Source organism: Sciurus carolinensis, chromosome 7 (assembly GCF_902686445.1).
Source record: "Sciurus carolinensis chromosome 7, mSciCar1.2, whole genome shotgun sequence".
NCBI lineage: Eukaryota > Metazoa > Chordata > Mammalia > Rodentia > Sciuridae > Sciurus > Sciurus carolinensis.
The window spans coordinates 116,498,657-116,521,383 of NC_062219.1; the positions used below are offsets into that span (position 1 = coordinate 116,498,657).

Sequence of the window (22,727 nt, forward strand, 5' to 3'; positions counted from 1 at the left end):
TCAGTATTTATCCTAAAGAATTAAAGTCATCATACTACAGTGATACATGCATACCCACGTTTATAGCAGCACGATCCACAATAAACAAACAATGGAACCAGCCTAAGTATTCATAAGTGGATGAAGAAAATGTGGTATAGATATACAATGGAGTTTTATTCAGTCATTAAGAAGAATGAAATTGTCATTTGCAGGAAAATGGTTGGAACTTGAGAACATTATAATACACCAGACTCAGAAAAAGGGTCATATGAGGAAGATAAGAGAGAAAAAAGGAAAATAAAGATGTAGCGGAATCCTGTAAAACCTGAAGGGAGATCAGTAGAGAAAAGGGAGAAAGGAAGGGAAAGGGGAAATATTGGGGAAACATATTGGCCAAATTATGATTATATTGTGTGCACATAAGAATGTGACACAACTCCCACCATTATGTACAAGAATAATGAGCTGGATTTTGGACTTTTTTTTTTTTCCTAATTCCCAAATCAGTACTCTTTTTCTCATAGATTCATGATGATAAAAAAAAAAAAAAGCAAAAAAAGAAATTTGAGTGCCAAAGATGCATAATAGGCTGAGAGAGCCAGCATAAAGGCATTCCAAGGAGAATTTTCAACATAAACATTTGCCTCATTTCCAAATAGGACACACACTCGTGTGAAGTTTCAGAACAACATTTTAGTAATTTCCTTCACTTGCTCTCACCATTTTCTCATTCATGGCTGAATCAAATTTTGCTTGCACTTTGTCCAGCTCGGCTTGCTTCTCATCCAGCAGGGCCTGGGCCTTCCCTAACTCGGCGTTAGCAACGGCTAAGCGGCCTTCCTGCTTGGCCAGGTTTGCCTTGAAAGAAAGAGGGGGTTCACAGAGAGCCCTGTTAGCTCCAAGAAACGGTCATGATTTTGATTGGAAAGGCTACCAGAAATGACATGATTTTTACAGTGGATAGTTCTCTGGAGGTCAATGCCTCAGTGTTTGCAGCTGGGGAAGCAGAGGACTCTGGGATATTTCATTAATGATTTTCCTTTTAATTATTAATGTTCAATCGAGAAAACAGGAAAGGTGCAACAATGCATAGGAAAGAGAAAAAAATCACCCTGATTTTACTCAGAGATAACCTGTGAGTATTGTATGAAGTTGGTCAATGAAAATGTTTTATAAAGTACGTGAAAAACTGAAAAAAAAAAAAGAGAAGTTGGTAAGTGGCATTTTGATTTTTTATTTACTGTGATCATTTCCCCGTGTCCTTAAACATTTTTTTCATGAATATTACTGATATGGCTACAAGATAACCCACAATATGAATGTATCATAGTTTACTTAACCTTTTTCCTACCTTTATACGTTTCTCCCCACTCCCATTTTTAATCCTTATAAATAACACTGTGGTAAATACTATTAAGATCTGTAAACATTTTGAATTGTTTGGTAAATTTCTTTGAAATGAAATTACTATGACAGCAGTTTTTCATCTTTTCCTAAATCCTGCAGCATGGAAATTATACTGGGGATTGAACTCAGGGGCACTTAACCACTGAGCCACACTCCGTCCCTTTTTATTTTGTATTTTATTTTTGAGACAGGGTCTCACTGGGTTGCTTAGGGCCTCACTAAATTGCTGAAACTAACTGTGAGCTCACCATCCTCCTGCCTTAGCCTCCTGGGCTGCTGGGATTACAGGCATGCACCACCTCACCCTGCAAATTTCTTGTAAATTTAAAGTAATTAATCAGTAATCTAGCCCAGAGCTTTCTGGGGTAGATGTTCTTTGTTAACTGTTTCATTTTCTTTCTTGATGTATATTTGATTTTAGCTGTTTTCCCAGACCTGTCATTTCATTTACATTATCTAAAGTTTTTACATGTGATTATGAATAATTTGCACTTTAATTATTTAAATCTATACATCTATGATTGTATGGATTTATCTTTCAATATTTATTTGTTCTTGTGGTTCTCCTATTTATTAGATTTTCAGGAATATGTCTCTATTTTTGCAAAGCATCAGTTTTTAGATTTGCTCATGAATTCTGTTTTTCTCTTCTCTCATTTTAAGGTTATTTTATTAATTCTTTTCTGCTTTCCTTAAATTTTGTGTGTATGTATGCTGGTGAGTGAGTATGTACTTTAACTCTTTCATGGAAGTTTTAGTCTATTTGATGCATTGAAGGGCTGAGACTGTACAGTTTGGTTATATTGCAGAAGCTTTGGTATTTAGCTTGTTTTAATCATTCCCCAAATAGAAATGACTGGTTTTTTTTTTTTTTTTTTAATGTAAACTTCTAATTTTTTGCTTTGGGGAATTTAATCAAGGCCTTCTTCAATATGATCACTTTTTGTTAATGTTTCTTGAGCACTAGAAATAATTTCACATTGTTTGTTTACACTGAAGAAAGTTCAATGTAGCTATTCAACATTAAAAATAACATCACATAAAATTTCTGGGTAGCTATTTATTCATACCCACTCAGGATTGGATCCATAATTTAAGGGCCCAGTAAAAAACTATAATGTAAGTGTCCTTGTTAAAAGTTTATTAAGAATTTCAAGGGGGCAAGATCAGAGCATTACAATGAGTCTGGCCAACTGGCATGCCTGTGAGACCAGCCTTATGCTACAGATCTTCCAAAGATTGATAGTGTACGCTGTGACCTCAAGTTACCTTATGATTTTTGTTAATTCCCACTTAAGATTCTAATAGATTTTATTAGAATAAATTTTTATTTTATTTTTTCTTTCATAAAGCATTATTAAAATTAAGGCTTCACTGTGGATCATGATTTTTATCAATGAACTATGCTCATGTGTCTTTTTTTCTTGAATTCTACCTTTGTCATACCATGTCTGTCCTTTAGTATCTTTTTGTTTGGATGAATTGGCTATATTTTCCCATTATTTCCCTTTGTTACAACTTTTTCATTTTTAATTTAAAAAAAATTTTTTTTCTCAACATCACCTACATAAAGAGTAGATATTTCCATTAAGACTTCCTATGAAAGACAGTCACCCCCTGTCCACATTTTCATCATTTTCCATTCCACAGAGTGACCACCCACAACTTTTAGCTCTGTGGGGTTCAGGAGTTGAGTTCCTGCTTTGTGAGCAGAGCATACCTGGAGGATATATTTTACGAATCCTTACTTTCCTAACAAAGTCTTCCTGTTCCCTCAGACATGAAGGTCAGCCTGGCTGGGTGTACAAGATATGTGTATATGTGTGTATGCACACTCACAGACACTTCAATTGCATCCTTAAGAACTTCTTATTGTTACTCATAAATGAAGCATGACCTTTTACTAAATTCTTGGACCACAGCAATTTCCTCCTCAAGACTCCACTTATGTTTCCATTAACCACAAATATTTAAGGTTGCTAGACGTTTATGAGATCCTGATTTCTCTTCTTTTGTAGAGGACATTTTAAATTCAGTTTGACTGCTTGTTTCTTAGATGGCATATCAGGTTCTCTGTCTTTTAGGTTTTGAGACATTTCTGGATGTTGATCCTAATTTTTATAAGTTTTGTTTGAAACAGAGGACTTGTACTCAATCCCAGAACTTCGTCCCCAAATTTTAAAGAAAGGGCAAGTTTTCTGTTATGACAATTTGATTATCATTCTTAATAAGCTAATTTCCTTTTGAAGTTAATGAGTAGGTTTTGGTTTCTTCTCTGCATTGTCAAAAACAAGTAACAGATAAAGAAGAGGACATTGGAAAAAAAAGAAAATTTGGTTATAAGGATATCTACCTATTTCAATCTACATTTTGCTTGCTTTGCTAACAGCAGTGAAACTGGTGTTTACTAAATGCTGATTCACTGGGAGAAGGAGGGGATTTACCTTCAGAGGCAACACTTCCTTGTTGATGCCATAGAAGGTCGCCATAGCAAGCGTCCAAGACAGCAGACCAGCCACGTTCCCGCAGACTTTTTTGGCACTTTCAAAAGAGTAATCATCCATATTGAAATATGGCTGTAGTAACTCAACAGTCTCTTCATTTATGGTGTCCTTGGGGAACTGCTGCAGACTCCACAAGAATCCTGTCGCACTCATCAGCTGAAAAACAGATCTACAGGCTGTAAGGTCTAGGGGGGGAGAGAGTACTTTCTTCCTGACTTAGTATGTATTTCTTGTTTTTACATTTTTTTTGTTTTAATTATTTTTTTAGTTGCCATTGGATTTTTAAAAATTTATTGTTTTATCTGTGGTGCTGAGTATGGAACCCAGGACCTCACATATGCCAGGCAAGTGCTCTACCACTGAGCCACAACTGCAGCCCTAGTATGTATTTCTAAATCAGATTTTTTCAATTATTCACTCAAAGATACCAATCAAGACTATTGACAATGGTAAACCTAAATTTGCAAATTGCAAATTGTCTTCCAACTTCCATAGTGAAAGAGTAAAGAAGAAAAGTCATATAAGTTTCCTGTTTTGTAAGTATGTCTGAACAATGCCAACTACACAGGACCCCTTTGGTGATGGTTGAGTTGACACCGAGGCTGTGCCAATGTTAGTCATTGGTTCTGGAACCATTTGTAAAAAGAAGGCATTTGGCAAATGAACCCCACTATTATGTATAATTATACTGCACTAATAAAAACATTTTTTTTTTAAAAAAAAGAACTTCAGCTTCAAAACCTATCCCTACTTACATTTTGGGTGATGCAGTTTAAGACAAACAAGCTCTTCAATATACAATGATCAGTCATGCCTGCCAGCTCATCTGGTCTATACTGAGTGTCCTGGGCTGGGGACACCTGATGTGCCTTGTAGGACTTATAAAGACAGATGTCAATTACCTTTAATGACTCTGCCCATGATGGCTTGCAGCAAGGTTTTTCAGGATCCATTGTAACAGGGTCAATTTTCTTTTGAAACAGTAGCAGCACACAGTCCATGATTCTCATAATAAGATGTGGTGGTTTTGCAAGTTTCCGGACTGTGGCAATATCATTTGGTTTGATAGTCTGTATTTGGGATGAGAAATCAATATATTTTTTGTAGAGACATATTAATAGTCAAATGGAAATCCAATTGTTTTAAATGAGGTAAAAAAAAACTTTATTTATTTATTTTTTTAAAACATTTTCTCCCCCAACCCCTGACATTATCCCCTCAAGGGTTTAAATTCCAAGATTTTGCATAGTGACTCTCTCATTGTCGTTTTGGGATTTCAGTTTGTTTTTATTCCTTTCTTCCCTGTTGCTCCTAAATACTTGATTTAAAATATCACTCCTATTCATTGCTCACCACTCCAGACCTCAGCTAATGAGCCCCGTGGATGTGTTATATTTAGACATCTTGCATCTTCAAAGCACAGAGATTAGATTATGTGTGGATATTAAGAGACCAAGCTCTGAATATCAGAAACCTCACCTTCAGTCTTTACTTTTAGGTTGCCCTGGATATGAAAGGGGGAGTAATTAGAAGGAAAACAAGATAAATTGTTATAGCATATGGCTAATAAAAATATTTTTGAGGGCTGGGGCTGTAGGTCCGTAGCAGAGCACTTGCCTAGAACACGTGAGGCACTGGGTTCGACACACAGCACCACATAAAAATAAACAAATAAAATAAGGCATGCTGTCCATCTACAAATACAAAAAATATTTTTAAAAATATTTTTTAAAGTTTCTGTCAGTGAGCTGGGTTTGGAATAAGACATTGCCTGTCATTTAAGGCAAGAAAGATTGATTATTGGAGACCCAATAATCAGTAAATGTCCAGAGACTATTCAGTTCAATGATCTCACTTTTTTTTTATGTTATTCGTGGGAACTAGAGAAGCAGTGGGGGAGGAGGATGTGTTCTGATCATTGTGAGGTTTTTATTAAATGATTATCATAGATTTATCCATTAATTGAACAGTTACAGGCATTCTCTCATATAAAATAAACAAAAATAACCTTGGCTTTGTAATCTCCCAAGGAAGTTAGAAGAAACATAATTACCCTCAAACAGGATTTCTGCCATGATAGAAACCTAAGAAGAGACCAGAAGAACTGGAAACTTTCTGTAAGAAGTGAGGTCAGAGCCCAGATTTAAAGAATGACTCTTACAAGGCCACAAAGGTTAAGAAAAGCATTCCCGGCAGAGGGGAAGCACATTTAGCAGTAGCAGTTGATGATTCTTCCAGAAGCCTGCAGGTATTTCTGTACAGTTGGTACATATTGTGTATAGGGACAGAATGAAAAGAGATTGCGTTCAAGAAGCAGAAGACAGCGTATCACAGTGTGTCACAGCAGCAGAAGCACTAATATTTACTGAGCACTTTCTATGGGCCCCACAATAATATTAATTACCTTGAAGGCTTACCTGAATCCTTCAAGGATCAACCAGGATTTGCAATCCCCATGGAGACCCAAGAGAAGTAAACTTATTTCAGACCATTTATCTAAGAAGAGGCAGTCCTGAGCAGCAAATGCATATTGGCCTGCCTCCAAAGCAGAGGCCCTCTTGCCTCAGCTGCGCATGCCTGGCTTGGGAGTTCATCCTAAGAGCGTTCAAAAGGGGGAAAGCCACAACCTGGAGGGGATGCTGGAGGAACTAAGGCTTTCTGTGTAATCTGACTCCCTCATGCTCTAATTAGGCTTTATTTTTATTTATTAGGCATTATTTCTCAATTCTCAAGGAAGGTTGATTTATAGAATGAGAATACCAGGTTATAGGAATGAGGACTCTAAAAAAGTTAGAATTTAGGAAACTGAGCCAATGGAAACATTTGTTTCCAGACTTCGAGATTACAAATCACATTAAGAATTCAGTTAGGTGTTTGACTACAAAATCCCAGTTACTTTCACGTAAGGCAAGGTGGCGCCTGCTAGGACTTGTGTTGGGAGGGGTGACAATGTACTGCTCACATTCAGGGCAGCTTCTGCTTCCTCCAGCGCAGGTCTGGCGGCCTCGAGTTTGGTCTCAGCGATTACTTTTTCACTATCGATTTCATCCACAATTTTCTGGGCTTTGTCTTTTACCTCTTGCACTTCATTTTTAACTTTGGCTGAAGCCTGAGCACTTACTGTGACTTCTGCTAACACCTGTTGAATTGAGGAAACACATGAAGGTAAATCTTTCAAGCCAAATTGAGAGATTTGTGAAGGGAGAGAATATTCCTTTAATGTAGTATAAAACATGAATAAGAAAAAATTTATTCCTCATCTAAGTCATCTGTATTTTAAGGTTTGCTAAGGTAATTCCTTTGAACAGTTCAGTTTATTCTTCCTCTTCTAATTTGTCTTTAGGCTTAAAATTAAATATATGTATGCCTATATATTACATATAATATAATGACATACATATGATAAATATGTGCATGTATTTAATTTTAATTACACACATGTAATATATGCATATATAAGACATGTATTTACATATATATAAATGTATATGTGATTATATTATACAGTGTGTACATATTTAATTTTTATTATATTATATATGTGTATATATATTTAATTTTAATATACATTACATATATGTGTATGTTTAATTTTATGTGTACGGATATATACATGTATACATACATGTATGCACATATACATACATGTACCTACAGATATATACATATATTTGTATGTATATACAGGTATATGTATATATACATTTTTAATTTTTATTTTTAAGTTATAAATTATTCTTAAATTTATACATAGAATATATCAATATACATTTTAAATTACATTCATAAATAAGGAAAAAACAGTATTTTTCACTCTAAATTTTTAGATAATTAAAATAATTCAAGGAAGCATAATGGAACAAGGTCAGAAACCATAGGAAGTCTCATGCAATAATGATAAAAACAGTTAGTGTTTGTTGAGTGTTTATCACACACCAGGACTATGCTAAGTCCCTCCCCTATGTTATGTCACTCACTCTGGTAACTGCCTAGGGTCAGGGCTTAGGTTTCTATTCTTAACTGACTCTCAGTGGATACTGAAAGCAGTCTGAGAGGTGGCTGTATTTATCTCCAGAGGAGCAGCAGTATATATCCCTGTCACCCAGGAGGAGTATTTTTTTTTAACTCCATTAACTCTTCCTCTTATCATTTTCCCTCCTCGAAACAAACTTTGAGACCTGGGTCATTCTAGGAACCTAAAGCATGCAGGAATTTTGGAAAGAAGTCCAAATATAACCCATGGTCAATCAGAAATTCCATTGAGATGAGAGAGAATGAGAGAGACAGAGTAAGAGAGGGAAGAATCGTCTAAGACAAGGTCAAGGATGTGATCGTTTAGATATGCTTGGGTATAAGTAAAACAAAACGACTTCTGCAAACACCATCTTACCAGAACGAATCTGTAGGTATATACTCTAATTTTAATAATGTTTTAAAATAATGCTTTTTAACACAGGAAAATATTCCTCATTGGTAGTGACAGAATAAATGCAAGCTTACTTCATCTGCTTTTATAGAAGCCACGGCCAATTCCTTCTCCTTTACTGCAAGATCCTGAGAGAGTTTAGCAACGGATTCACTTGCCTCCATAAGTTTATCAAGACCTTTACAAACACACACATACACACTCTTGCTGAGTAGATGTATATCCCTTTATCAAATATTTATTCAGTATTTACTATTTATAAGGCATTGTATATGTAATATCACAAACACAAGATAATTAATTATGAACTAAAGCTATAAAATATACATATCTTAGGAACAACATACTTCCAAGAGTTTCATCAGGGGGAAAATAGCTGTGATTGAAGGATATCATCTATTTAATCCCCAGCACCACAAAAAATGGAAAAAAAAAAAACTCCTAAAAAATAGCTTTTAAAGAGTATCATTTAGTTACATTAGTGGGAAAATCACCACGTCTTACTGAAGAGAATCAATGCAGCCACTAAACTTATTTGACAAACTTAGTCTGTCCTTGGTTTTGTAAATGTTTTGTAGCAGTCATTTTTTTCCCCTTCGTATCATGTTGCAGCTCAGGTGGCAAATGAGATAGAAAATACATTAACGTTTTTGTGCTTTTCTTTGCCATAAAAATGAAAATCATTGTAAAACTTCTATAACTGACTGGTTTTCAGTTCCCTGGAGCAAAGTAATTGCAGCTGGGTTCTAGACAGTGCTATCTAGGTAAAGGATTAATATCTTGGGTCTCTCATGGGAGGGCAAGTAGTCGTCTGTATATTTTTCCAATTTGAAGGTGTAAATTCTTCCACCCTGGTCAATTTCAAACTACCAGAAGTTTCTCAGTGGCACATCATTACATAATTTTCAGTTAGAATAGAGATAAATTTCCTGAAGAATATTAATAATAGTAAAATAGAGTAAAAATAAGTAGGAAGTGGTAAGTTTGGGGTATTTATTGCCTGGATTTTGTTTGTTTGGTACCAGGGATTGAACCCAGAAGCACTTAATCACTGAGCCACATCCCCAGTCTTTTTTTGTTTTCTTTAGAGACAGGGTTTGGTTGAGTTACTTAGTGCCTCACTAAGTTGCTAAGGCTGGCTCTGAACTCACAATCCTCCTGCCTCAGCCTCCTGAGCTGCTGGGATTACAGGCATGCACCACCATACCCAGCTTGCCTGTGTTTTTAATATAATTCATTAGATTATAAGTACATGTGACTTAATTTTTAATAAAGGTTATGTTTAACAGACAGATCATGAAATTCCTAAAAATTTACCGATTGGCTTTCAGGAGCCAGCTTCAGCCCAGTACTGACTTTAGAGCATCGTCAGAAAAGCTGCAAGAAGCTGAGTCATGAGAAAAACCACGGGAGAAGGTTTCTGCCCAGTGTTCCTGTCATCACTAAGATCGCAGACCTTAGAGCTCAGTGAGGCTACATGACCAAATTTTAGAGGAAGTGAAAGAACAAAGGTGCTTTGGATCATTTGGGCCACATGCTTTCTGAACATACAATCAATTCCAATGTGTACTTTCCCTACCTGACCCCAAATGTGGACACTCAGGGCATTGCTCAAGTAAACTGGCTCTTTTTGGATTTTTGTTTCTGCTTTGCCTTTTTCTTTGTTAGTAATTTAGGAGGCGTAAATGTGGCAAAGTGTATGCAAATCATATTGAAACTGAAAACTGAAATTGCAAGGAAGGTCTAAGAGCTGCCGACCCATTAACTGAAGGCAATGGCTCAGGGATTACAGGAACTTGTGCCCAACATGGTGAACCCCAAATTGAAAGAGCTAACAGCAATGTTTCTAGAGAAAAAAATGGGCCACCTCCTTTTACATTTTCTTCTGCCAAAAGACCCTCAAGGGTATCCCCCTTAAAATCATCTGCTATTTTAAGTCGAGTTAGCATTTTGTTTTCAAACACTACAATACCCAACCAACAAACTGTTAGCATCCCTGTCAAACTAACCCAGAAAGAGATGGAGATTCTATTCCTCTTACCAATATTCATACGTTCTGCTTGGTCGTTAATAAATTTCACTTTGTCAGTGTAAATGTTTTTGTAACCATTGATAAATGAGAGATACGACTTGGGAGTCACATGTGCTCTTCGGCGGTATCTGAAAGTAGAATATAAAAATGGCCACCTCTGTCATTCTGCTGTACTCCCATAAAATGTCCATGCGACACTCTACCCACTGTGAAATGTGTGATTCCGCAGAACAGTTCCCTACCAGCGAGGACACAGTTACGCATGCCAGAGGAGAGGCGGAAAGCACACAGCCTCTGGTCCTTGGTCCCTGAGGGTCTCTGACTTGACCCTCACTTCCACTCTAGACTTCTGTTTCCACAGATGGAAACCTGAGAGAAGAATGTCTGCTGTACCCCTCCCAGAATTTCATGAAGATCAAATTAAATAGCATATGTGAATATACTTTGACAACGCTAAGGTTCTGGACAAATCTTACCCAGTGGTTGAAATGAATTTGTACTGTGATTGTTTTCATTCAAATGCTGTTTGCTACACACCTCTCCACTGTGAGATCCCAGCTGGGTGGGTTTGCAAAAGCAAAACCAATCTCTCCCCTGATTCACTGAACTGGCCTTGAAATCAAGACAGACACGCTTGATTCAAATGTTCAACTCAGTGCGGGCTTTACTAAAGAATTATATTTAACAGCAATAAACAAAAGAAATAGTTTTCTGTAGAAGAAACTCAAGAAGAGCTCCTCACATATAAAATTATTTTACTTTTTATATTAATTGTCCACCTTTGTCTACCTTTTGGATGTTCTTAAAGTATTGTGGGTTTGGATTTGGGGTTTTTTGTTTTGTTTTGTTTTTTTGTTTTTTGTTGTTTTGAGGAGTTGGGTATATATATGACTATACTCAAAGTGTCCTATAAAACATTCAGAATATATATGACTAGCCTTAAAGCATCCTATAAAACATTCAGAATAAACTTCAACTTCAGAAAATATATTTTTTCAGAAAATATTTTTTAAAAATTGAAAAACAGGCCAAAAATTCCCAAAACAAAGAAACAGGTCTTTAAATCTATATGAAAGTGAAAATTTATCTTGGCAGAAGTAGTTCAAGTTAAGGAGCAAGGAAATTTCCCCAGTGGTTAAGAATTGATGCACATGGACTCACTAGGAGAATCTGGGAGAGTATCTGGAATTATTTAAGAGGGGTAGCATGGGTATGGTTTTAAGTAAAGGTAAGGGTCCAGGATAAACAAACTTTTTGAGGCAGGGACTTCCCTTAAAAATCAATGAAAGTATTACCCAAACTCTATGCAGAAAAGTAGGCATAGCTTTTCTGGAAGGTTCTGTACCCCTCCCCCAACTGTCCATTAACCTCAAGGGAGGAGCTCACTGTTCTGGAATCTGTGTGGGCCCACCTTTGTTCACATCTGTCAATCTGACACAGCAACTATGATGCTTTGGGGGAAAGGCTCTGTAGTTTTGAACGGTTGACACCGACTTTCACACAATGAACACACTGTTACTACTCTTAGGAGTGGTTTTTCTCAGTCTATTAAAATTATTTTTCATAATTATTTGACATAAGAGTATCAATAAGACTAAGTCATGCAAATACAAAACCTAAATGTTCCCTTAACATAAGGCAAAAAAGAAACTTAAAAACAATGTACTTCTTTAATCTAAATAAATAATGCATTGGAATAAGAAACTAATTTTAAACAGTTCATAATGAATTAGTTAAGCCATTTTCAAAACAAAATTAAGCAAATGAAACAGAGAGATTCATTAAGCATCTGTTACTTGGAAGCCTGGAGGGCAAAGAGGTATTTATATGTGGGTACTAGTTAATTTTTAAATATCATTTATTTGCCATCTTTCAATACATAATCACTGGAAAATCAATGCAAGAAAAATCTAAATGTAGCTGGGACTTCATGCTCAATCAATAAGAAGAGCCTTTTACAGAATGTTGCATTGAATTCCTCCTCAGAGGGAACTGTTGGTTCCAATAGCTATCATGCTTTTGTAATATCACTTACCTTTGGAAATAACTTTCACAGCTCTCAGAAACCATGTCATGAAAGAGGCCCATTGTTTCTACAACTTGTCTTTTAATTTCACTAGAGCAGACAATATTATAGTCCAAAAGGAAATAGGAGGCCACAGCAACCAGAGCCTCCTTGGGCCAGCGACTAAACCAGTCCATGGTACAACCCGATATCAAGCCAGGGAATTTCAAGGAACGGGCGCGGAACTTCTCACCAACCTGAAGACGGCAAAATGAAAAAGCATGAGGGGGCCAGGCTGTGGCTCAGTGGTAGAGCACTTATCCTCAGCACCACACGAACATAAAAATACAGGTATTGTGTCCAACTGAAACCAGAATTAAAGACAGGCAGTTAGTGTAGAATAGGCAATTGGGTCAGATCCAGAAAATGGAGGCCAGTTTGGACTTGGGAAGTTGGAAACGACCCCTGGGAGACTGAAATGTCAATGTCTCCAGAGTCTTTTGATCACCAAGATCACCTGCCTAATTCCATGAGGAGGAAATGAAAAACAACAATGGAGGTCAGCAAAGGGAGGAACTACCTTAGAGAAAAACCACTCAAAGGAGAAACCAAGCCAACTTAAAAACGAAAAATAAGCCAAATGACTGGGAATACAAATCATATCTCAATAATAACCCTGAATGTTAATGGTCTAAACTCATCAATCAAAAGACACAGACTGGCAGAATGGATTAAAAAGAAAGACCCAACAATATGCTGCCTGCAAGAGACTCATCTCATAGAAAAAGACATCCACAGACTAAAGGTGAAAGGATGGAAAAAACCTACCATGCACATGGACTCAGTAAAAAAGCACGGGTTTCCATCCTTATATCAGATAAAGTGGACTTCAAGCCAAAGTTAGTCAGAAGGGATAAAGAAGGACAGTTCATACTGCTTAAGGGAACCATAAATCAGAAAGACATAACAATAGTAAATATTTATGCCCCAAACAATGGTGCATCCCTGTACATCAAACAAATCCTTCTCAATTTCAGGAATCACATAGACCACAACACAATAATTCTGGGTGACTCTAACACACTGCTGTCACCACTAGATAGATCTTCCAAACAAAAACCAACCAAAGAAACCATAGAACTCAATAACACAATTGATAACCTAGACTTAATAGACATATATAGAACATTCCATCCATCAACGAGCAGATTCACTTTCTTCTCAGCAGCACATGGAACCTTCTCGAAAATAGACCATATGTTATGCCACAAAGCAGCCCTTAGGAAATACAAAAAAATAGAGATACTGCCTTGTGTTCTATCAGATCATAATGGACTGAGAGTAGAAATCAATGGCAAAATAAAAAACAGAAATTACTCCAACACCTGGAGAGTAAATAATATGCTATTGAATGAAACATGGATAACAGAAAACATCAGGGAGGAGATAAAAAAAATTCTTAGAGGTCAATGAGAATGATGATATAATATATCAAAATCTCTGGGACACTATGAAAGCGCTAAGAGGAAAATTCATTGCATGGAGCGCATTCCAGAAAACAATGAAAAGTCAACAACTAAATGACCTAACAGTACAGCTCAAAGCCCTAGAAAAAGAAGAATAGAATAACAGCAAAAGTAGTAGAAGACAGGAAATAATTAAAATCAGAGCTGAAATCAATGAAATTGAAACAAAAGAAACAATTCAAAAAATTGACAAAACAAAAAGTTGGTTCTTTGAAAAAAATAAACAAAATAGACAAACCCTTAGCCACACTAACAAAGAGAAGGAGAGAGAAAACTCAAATTACTAAAATTTGTGATGAAAAAGGAAATATCACGACAGACAGACACCACTGAGATACAGAACATAATGAGAAGCTACTTTGAAAATCTGTATTCCAACAAAATAGAAAATACCGAAGACATTGATAAATTTCTAGAGACATATGCTCCTCCCAAACTGAACCAGGAGGACATACACAATTTAAACAGATCAATATCAAGCAATGAAATAGAAGAAGCCATTAAAAACCTACCATCCAAGAAAAGCCCAGGACCAGACGGATCCTCAGCCGAGTTCTACAAGACCTTCAAAGAAGAACTCATTCCAATACTTCTCAAAGATCACCTGCCTATACTACCCCTCCCAAACGACTGCAGACAGGAAATTGCTAATAAATGCCTCCTGGCTGCTACCTGCCTCGATGGCTCCATTTGGTCCTTCCCCGGGCCCATCTGCTTCTCACCTTTTGGCCATCCCAAGGGCATCTCCTGGGCCTACTCAGGAAAGAAATGAGGCCGGGAGAGAGCAGAGAAAAAAGGAAACTTCAGTCTATAAAAGGGGCAGGGTACTCTCACCAGCCAAGGCCACCTTCTCCCTTCCGGGAGAAGTCTGTGTTACTACTTTTAAATAAAACCTGCTCTAGGGCTGGGGTTGTAGCTCAGTGGTGAAGTGCTTGCCTAGCACAGGTGAGGCACTAGGTTCGATCCTGAGCACCACATAAAAATAAATGAATAAAATAAAGATATTGTATCCACCTACAATTCAAAAATATTTTAAAAAGAAAGAAAAAAGCCTGCTCTCTGTGCTTGCCTGGCGTCCTTCTCTAATGCTCAAACCTCAACATTTGAGGAAGCAGAACTCATCACTGATAACTGGGGATATCACAACTATGACTAAAAGTATTTTTTAAAAAAGCATGAGAAACAGAGGAATTATCAGTCAGCTAAAGAGAGATGGAAGCATGCTGATCCAAAGTACAAAAACAAACTCTTTTTGGGCTGCAACAGTGTATAAATTTAACATTCAGAAGAAGGGAGGTGGTGTACTCCACTCTTCCTGTTCTGGGACTACATCAGCACTTTAGGATTCCATTCTAGGAAAAACCTTCTAAGAGAAAACTGACAACACTGGGAGAGAGAGGACAAGGACAATGAAGGACCTGGACTCTGGGACAAGTGCAGAAGGCTGTAGGATCAGATGCTTGCTGTAAGAAAGAAACTACTTAGGGATCCTGCAAAAACTTCCTCCAAATATCTGAAAAACTTTACGTGGGACAGGAACTGGGTTCATTTTACAAGGTAAAATCAGAAGCAGAGGAGAAACATATAGAGACAAAATTCAATTGATTATAAAGAAGAGTTCTGGAAATCAGACGATCTAAAACTGAAGCAGGCAACTTAGTAGATTAGCGAGACCTCACAGAGCTGTCCTGTGGAACTCTGTGTGACAATGGAAATGTCCTATGGATGTCATTTCCAGTTTGGTAGCCATTAGTCGCACATGGTCATTGTGCACTGGAAATAGGGCTAATGGGACTGAGGAATGGAAGTTTTATTTTTATACAATCTTAATGAATAAAAACTTAAATAGTCATATATGATTAATGGCTACTGTACCAGGCAGCACAGCGAACTAGAGATATTCAAACCTACACCAGCGACTTTCTAGATGGTATGTCCATAATGGAAGGATAGTTGGAGATTTGGAGATTGTATCATCAAATTCCTTAAAATTCAAACAATATATCTCTTTGTAATTAATGAAAATTGTAAGCTCAGCCATAATTTCTAATAATATGAATATTTTAAACAATCACGCTGGTAATTAGATGTTGATCAATGGAGATTGGTGGCAAAAGTGTTCATTGTAATTCAGTGAAACAAATGTTAATTTCTGAGCAAATATCTCATCAGAGAAGAGAGACTATAAGGGCACTTTTAAATAAGTAGCTCCTCTTGCATAGATAAAAGAAAAATAGAGGAAGACTCACTGGAGAGAAGCAGAGAACAACATGCAAGTTCTTTCTGGATCTGGAAATGAAGTACTCATACAGATTATCAAAGGTCGGAGGGTGACGGGGCAGCTCCCGTTTCATCACGGATATTAGTCCTTGGGTGATTTCATCCATCTCATCCCGTGCAAACAAATTGGAGATCTTTGAGGAACAGATAAGAAAGCATTCCATACTTTAAGAGTTCCCCACACTGCCAAAGTTTGGTCCTTCTCCACCCCCCTACATGTCACTGTGTTTCATATTTTCTTTCTGCATCTCCACAGTCAAATGCCTGTTTAGCCAGAAATTGCCAAGGTAACTTTCTATTGATCAAAAGAAAATTATATTTCCCTGTGCGCAAATAGATATCATCAAAAAAAATATTTTGTGGCTTAGTGATAAGCCTGGGTTCAATCCCTGGTACCAAAACAAAAACAAACAAAAAAGCAAAACAACAAAACAAAACAAAAATGTCCCCACCAAGCTGATCAACTCCTTAAAATGTCCAGTGATTAGTCAGTCTTCTCAAATCTGGCTCCAAGATATTTAACCTGCTCTTGCACCATTAAGCATGAGTATCACGACTGTGCAGGGCAGAGTTAAAGGTGGTGTGCTTGCAGGGCTGGCCCTTGGCTGGCCTCTGGGAACTTGACTTTGGGGATGCCTCCTCCATTACTAATTGGCAAGGCTGTTCCTCTGTGCCTGGACTGTGCATGCAAACACTGTGATGGAGAGTAAACACCTGCTCTCCCCCTGGAGCCTGGAACTTTGGCATGTGAGGTGAGCCAAGGAGGACTACCTGACCAGCTCTTAGTGAAACCACTGGACTCTAGGTCTCACACAGGCTGCCCTGAGAAGAAGCACAGTGTACCTGTTCCTGCACCTCATCCTGGGACAGCACATTCTGTATCGCCCTCTTGGAGGCAGCACAGGATGCCTGCACATGGATTCCTCCTGACTCAGGTGATGACTTTTCCCTTACTATTCCCTCTGTGCACTCTCACTGCATTGCTGTAACACATCTTAGCCACAAGTGCAACTCTGTGCTCAGCCCTGTAAGTCCTTCTAATGAAGTGTCAAGCACACGAGTGGTCACGGAAGTGCTGATACAAGTGGTATCAGAAGCGGTGGCATCAACACCCTCCTTCAGATAACTCAATTCTCAGAACCATTCTATACTCCTGACTAGTAAACAGATGGATAGAGACGTCTCCTAAAATAAATGATAGGACCGAACTGAAGATTAAAGAGACAAGTAAGGAACCATACTTAAAATAGAATGAATTATACAAAACAAATCTAGCGGTGGGCAGAGTTCACTTCACATAAACTACAAAAAATTGACTAAATCTCATTTCTCAAATCAAGAATGTGATAAATGGCCTCACTTGTTTATGAAGGGTGGCTTCTTTTCCCACATAACTATAATTCACATTTTTACCAGAGGGGCTTTTTCTCTACTCCTGAGACCTACCTCCCCTGAAGACAGCAAGTTGTTAAGGTATTCTAGAAATGCCTCGTCTTTTATCTCATTGTCAGTAAAGATGAAGGTGATGCCTTTCCCTTCAGCACCAGCAACTTTGTACAAAGATTTTAAGTCATCTGTTAGATTATTGACGTTGTAAGACCTAAAAATAGAAGTGATAGGAAATCTAAAATTAAACACTTGTGTGTGTGTGTGTGTGTGTGTGTGTGTAGCCAAGACTTATTCTCAAAACCAAAATCCTAAGTGGGTTATAGTTCTAAATGTGAAAGTAGTACATTTTACTTGTAAATGTGAAGGAAATCATAGGTAAATCTCTTTGTGACCTTGGGGTAAACAATGATTCTTAAACAATACAAAGAACATGAAACATGAAGGCTAAAAGATTTGATAAATTTTCATTGAAAATAAGATTCACTAAGGGAGTAAAAAAGCAAGTCAATAACTTGGAGGAGGTATTTGCAATCTGCAGTCTTAATTATACCCAATTATACATAAAGTATTTCTAACAATCAATAAGAGAAAAAGCTTCATAATTCAATTTTTTATGTTTTTTTTATATGTGGATGCTAATTCACAATAAGCAGGAGCTAGGGGCTAGGGATGAATGGAGGTGCTTTGGATCAGACAGAGGGAAGTGAAGGGGGGGAAGGGGCATGGGTGTAGGGAGGATAGTAGAGAGAGTCAGACATTATTACCCTACGTGCAGTTAACTCTACAACATGTACAACTAGAAGAATGAGAAGTTGTACTCCATTTATGTATGATGTGCATCCTACTGTCATGTGTAACTAATTAGAACAAATGAAAAAGAAAAACAAAAAACCTATTTATTTAAATGGGCAAATGAGGTTATCCAAACAGCCAACAAAAGATGAAAAAGTGAAGCACACTGGTAGTCGTTTGGGAAATGCAAACTGAAACCACAATGAGATAGCAAGACACCCACAATGCCAAGGGTGGGCAAGGATGTGGAGCGACCGAAACCTATGCCAACCACTGATGGAAATGTAAACTGGTACAACCACTCCGGAAAAGTCCTTTGTAGATTTTTATGGTTTGGATATAAGGTGTTCCCCAAAAGCTCCTGTGTTGATGCAGGAATATTCAGAAGTAAAATGATTCGATTGTGAGAGCTGCAACCTATCAGCCCATCCTCATCTGAATGGACTGACTGGGTGATACCTGGAGGCACACTGGGCCTGGCTGGAGCCCGTGTGCCACTGGGGTGTGCCCTGGAAGGATACATCTTCCCGGTGGCCCCTTCCCCTCTGGTTCCTGGCTGCCATGCATGGAGCGACCTCTTCCACTGCGCCCTTCTGTCATGATGTCTGCCTCACCCTGGGCCCAGAGCAATGAAGTTGGCCCACCATGGACTACAGCTCTGAAATCATGAGCCAAATAAACGATTCCTCCTCTGTCCTTGTCAGGCATTTTGGTCACACCCATGAAAAGCTGACTAACGCACAGATTCGTAAAGCTGAATATCTGCATAATCTATATCCAGCTGTATTACCTCTAGGTGTATACTTAGACATGTATAAGAATATTCAGCAACACTATCTGTCAAAAACCAAATATTTTTGAACAATGTAATGGATAAATGGATGGTGGTGATATACTACATACACCAACAAGAATGAACAAACAATTGCTACATACAGCATCATGGATGACTCTCATGTAGTACAAGAATAGCAGTGGGTAACCAAACAGCAAATCCTGCATGACTCCAAAGTTCAAAATTAGGAAAAATTAACCATCGGGCTTACCCTCAGGGTGGTAATGACAGAGAGGTGACAAAGGGATTCTTCAAGGAACAAGGAGTGATGTATTTCTTTGTCTGTGGGCTGGCTAGGTGTACTTTGTGACACCCATGATTTGTGTATGTTCCCTTATATAGATAATACATAAATAAAAGTTTAATTAAAAGTTACACCAAACTTTTGCACTTTTTAAAAAATCAAACATTTAACTCCATAGAAATTAACTCCTGAAAACATATTGTCTTTTTTTTTTTTTTTTTGCTTTATTCTACCTGGTTAATGTTATCTGGAATATCTGGTATCCAGCTATAAAAGAGGCCAATCTTGAAAGACTTTGTTTTCCTGAACCACCGACACCCACCAGCAATGCGTTTCCACAGGAAGTTCGAATTACACGTGAAATCTATTTTGAAATTTTTAAAATATTTATTAGAAACAAAGGATGCAAATATTTATATTCTCTTGCACTCTCGGGCTCCAACATTTGACCATATGTTTCTAGACTATATTATATTTTTTTCCCTATAACAGTGTATCTTGGGATGGTAAAAATTAAAGTTTCGTGGTTATTTATCCAACTCAAGTTTTTTCTTTGCCCATCTGTTTGCATCATGACAAAACAGAACAAATTGGTTTTACTCTCTTCTATTTTGCAACTATTCTGGGTGTGTACTCGTAATTTTATTATTATTTTTAGATTCCATGGATGATGAAGTTTGCTCTTCCCAATCTGCAGAAGATGTAAAAAGTCTAATACACTGAATCTTGAGGACACCTGTCTCTACATCAAATTCTGCCTCTATCAGGTCTCTGCCAACAAAATATTTTTTTAAAAGCACCAACATTCTCCTTACAGAGTAGATGTTTGTAGAAAAAGATTTAGAGAGACAGTCTTCACTCTTGTGTTGCTTTTCTATAACTGATTCCCTCAATGAGAACTGGAGTCAAATGGTGGTTTAAATCTCACATGGGTCATTTGAAGACATTGCTAAGAGGCTGTATTTTACATTAACATCACTCATTAAAAAGAATCTAGGTGGATCACTAAATCCATCAGTGTCATAAAAATAATATTTTTAAGTCAAAATAATTTTATAATTTTTTTTTGGATGCTGGGGATTGGGGATCAAACCCAGGGCCTTGTGCTTACAAGGCAAGCACTCTACCAACTGAGCTATCTCCCCAGCCCTCAAAATAATTTTATAATTTTTACAAAACATAAGCAATAAAGTAACAATGGCACAAAAACAAAACTTGAAAAGTCTTTGTGCATTATAATCAGTCCAGCAACTTCTAATTTAACATACTGGACATTATAGGAATTATGTCTTTGTCTTACATTAAATCCTGTCTCCTTAACACTACTCTTGAGGTGTTTAATGATTAGTATGTTACTAGTCGGTGTAGATTTTTAAATGATATGATATTATATAGGTTTTTAAATGATGCTTAATAGATCTGGAAACATGCTAATCACTTCTGAGGTTCTACACTAGAACAGGGTCTCAGGCCTCCAAGATCTAGCCACAATAGGTGCTCAGTTATTAAGTGCTGGACATATGAATATGGAAGCAACCTTAGGACACATGGGATTTCACCAGCTCTGACTCTGCTTGATCAACCTTCTCCACTCCATAGCTTCCTTTCTTGGAAGAACTCCAAGGTGCTTGTCAAGCTTTGTCTTTTCCTCCATGGGGAACAAGATTCTCATGATATCACAAAAGAATTCAAGGAGGGTCTATTTCTTCACAGATTCTCCACCTTCTCCTCTTTTGGAAGGTGAAGAAGCTCTTTGACTCAGGCAGCCCAAACCTCTGAACACAAAAACCATGAATTTGCTCTTGAAAAACATTTGCTGCCCAGCAGGTTGATTCAACATGGAGTTTCTTACTCAGACTTGATTTCACTGACCCAACCTGTGTATACCCTTACAGAAGGGTAAACACAGGTGCCTGATCTACCTACCTTATGAATTTATCCTCCCACAATAGGTTTACCTATGAAATGCACTAAACTTTGACACCATCTAATTATTATCAGAAAATAATCCACAGTTAGAACCTTAATTAGATGAGTCATTGCATCTTTAAAAAACACCAAGTCAAGAGAAGTTCCTCTAATGATTTCATTGAACTGCTTCTGATAAAACTGCAGTTTTTCAGCCAAAAATTCAAAGGATGGTATCTGTAGGTGGGGGGAGAGAGAAAATAATACTTAAGATACAAATATTTTTAAAGTCATAATTATAAAGGCACTCAAAAGTAATTATTTTTTAAAAAAATTTTAAACTTGATGGACATCCAGGGCTTTGTCACTTGTTAGTCTACTTTTAGTTATTTCCATTTTCAGAGGACTGAAACCTAGCCACATTAGTTGGCTTCCAGTACAGAATTATTTCTGACCTTTCCCTTCAAGAGGCCCAGCACCAATTCCCAGCCATGTCAATCAACAATAGCACACAGCATAAATTTTCTCCATTGCATCTGCCTTTTAATACTGTTTCTGACTTTTAAAAATGTATACTTTTAAACAAATCTTTGATGTTCCAAAGTAAAAACTCATCCCCTCATTTCGCAAAGTATTTCCTCCCATTGACTTCTTTGCTCTACATTCACTTTAGAATTACTTTGTTAAGTGACCTCATTTAAAAAAAAAAAATCCCTTTGAAGCCCGGCATGGTGGCACATGCCTATAATCCCAGTGTCTTGGGAGGTTGAGGCAGAAGGATCACAAGTTCAAAGCTAGCCTTAGCAAAAGCAAGGTGCTAAGCAACTCAGTGAGACCCTGCCTCTAAATAAAATACAAAATAGGGCTGGGGATGTGGCTCAGTGGTTCAGTGTCCCTGAGTTCAATCCCCAGTACCCACCCCCGAAACAAAATCCCTTTGGAATCTTGTTTTGAATTTCATTAAATATATATATATATGTACATATATTTATATAAATTTAGGAAGAATGATGTGTTTTCTACTTAGTCAAGTTTTATACCTCAGAATTGCTGCTGTTGGGTGAAAAGACATATATATATATATATATATATATTTTTTTTTTTTTTTTTTTTTTAAGTTGGCAATGGACCTTTATTTTATTTATTTATACATGGTGCTGAGAATCAAACCCAGGGCTGTGCTAGGCAAGTGCTCTGCCACTGAGTCACAACCCCAGCCCTGAAAAAAGACGTTCAAATTATATTTTTCTACCTTGTGATCGTTGGCAAGGGCTGGCAAACTTTCTGTAAAGGGAGAGATGGTACACACTTTAGGCTTTGCAGCCCATGCAATATCTGTTGTGATACTCCAGTCTGCCCTGGCAGGGCAAATGCAGCCCCAGACAGTAAGTGAACAG

General features: G+C 37.4%; 1 protein-coding gene across 1 annotated transcript in view; it reads right to left on the bottom strand.

Annotated features, from left to right (window-relative positions):
• Dnah8 (dynein axonemal heavy chain 8) overlaps window positions 1-22,727 on the bottom strand; it is a 252,532-nt gene that overhangs the window by 89,458 nt on the left and 140,347 nt on the right. Inside the window, 11 exon segments of the mRNA XM_047558191.1 lie at window positions 703-840; window positions 3,834-4,049; window positions 4,796-4,963; window positions 6,856-7,032; window positions 8,394-8,497; window positions 10,361-10,479; window positions 12,387-12,613; window positions 16,132-16,296; window positions 17,609-17,762; window positions 19,656-19,786; window positions 21,445-21,567. Coding sequence (XP_047414147.1) covers window positions 703-840; window positions 3,834-4,049; window positions 4,796-4,963; window positions 6,856-7,032; window positions 8,394-8,497; window positions 10,361-10,479; window positions 12,387-12,613; window positions 16,132-16,296; window positions 17,609-17,762; window positions 19,656-19,786; window positions 21,445-21,567 — 1,722 coding nt within the window.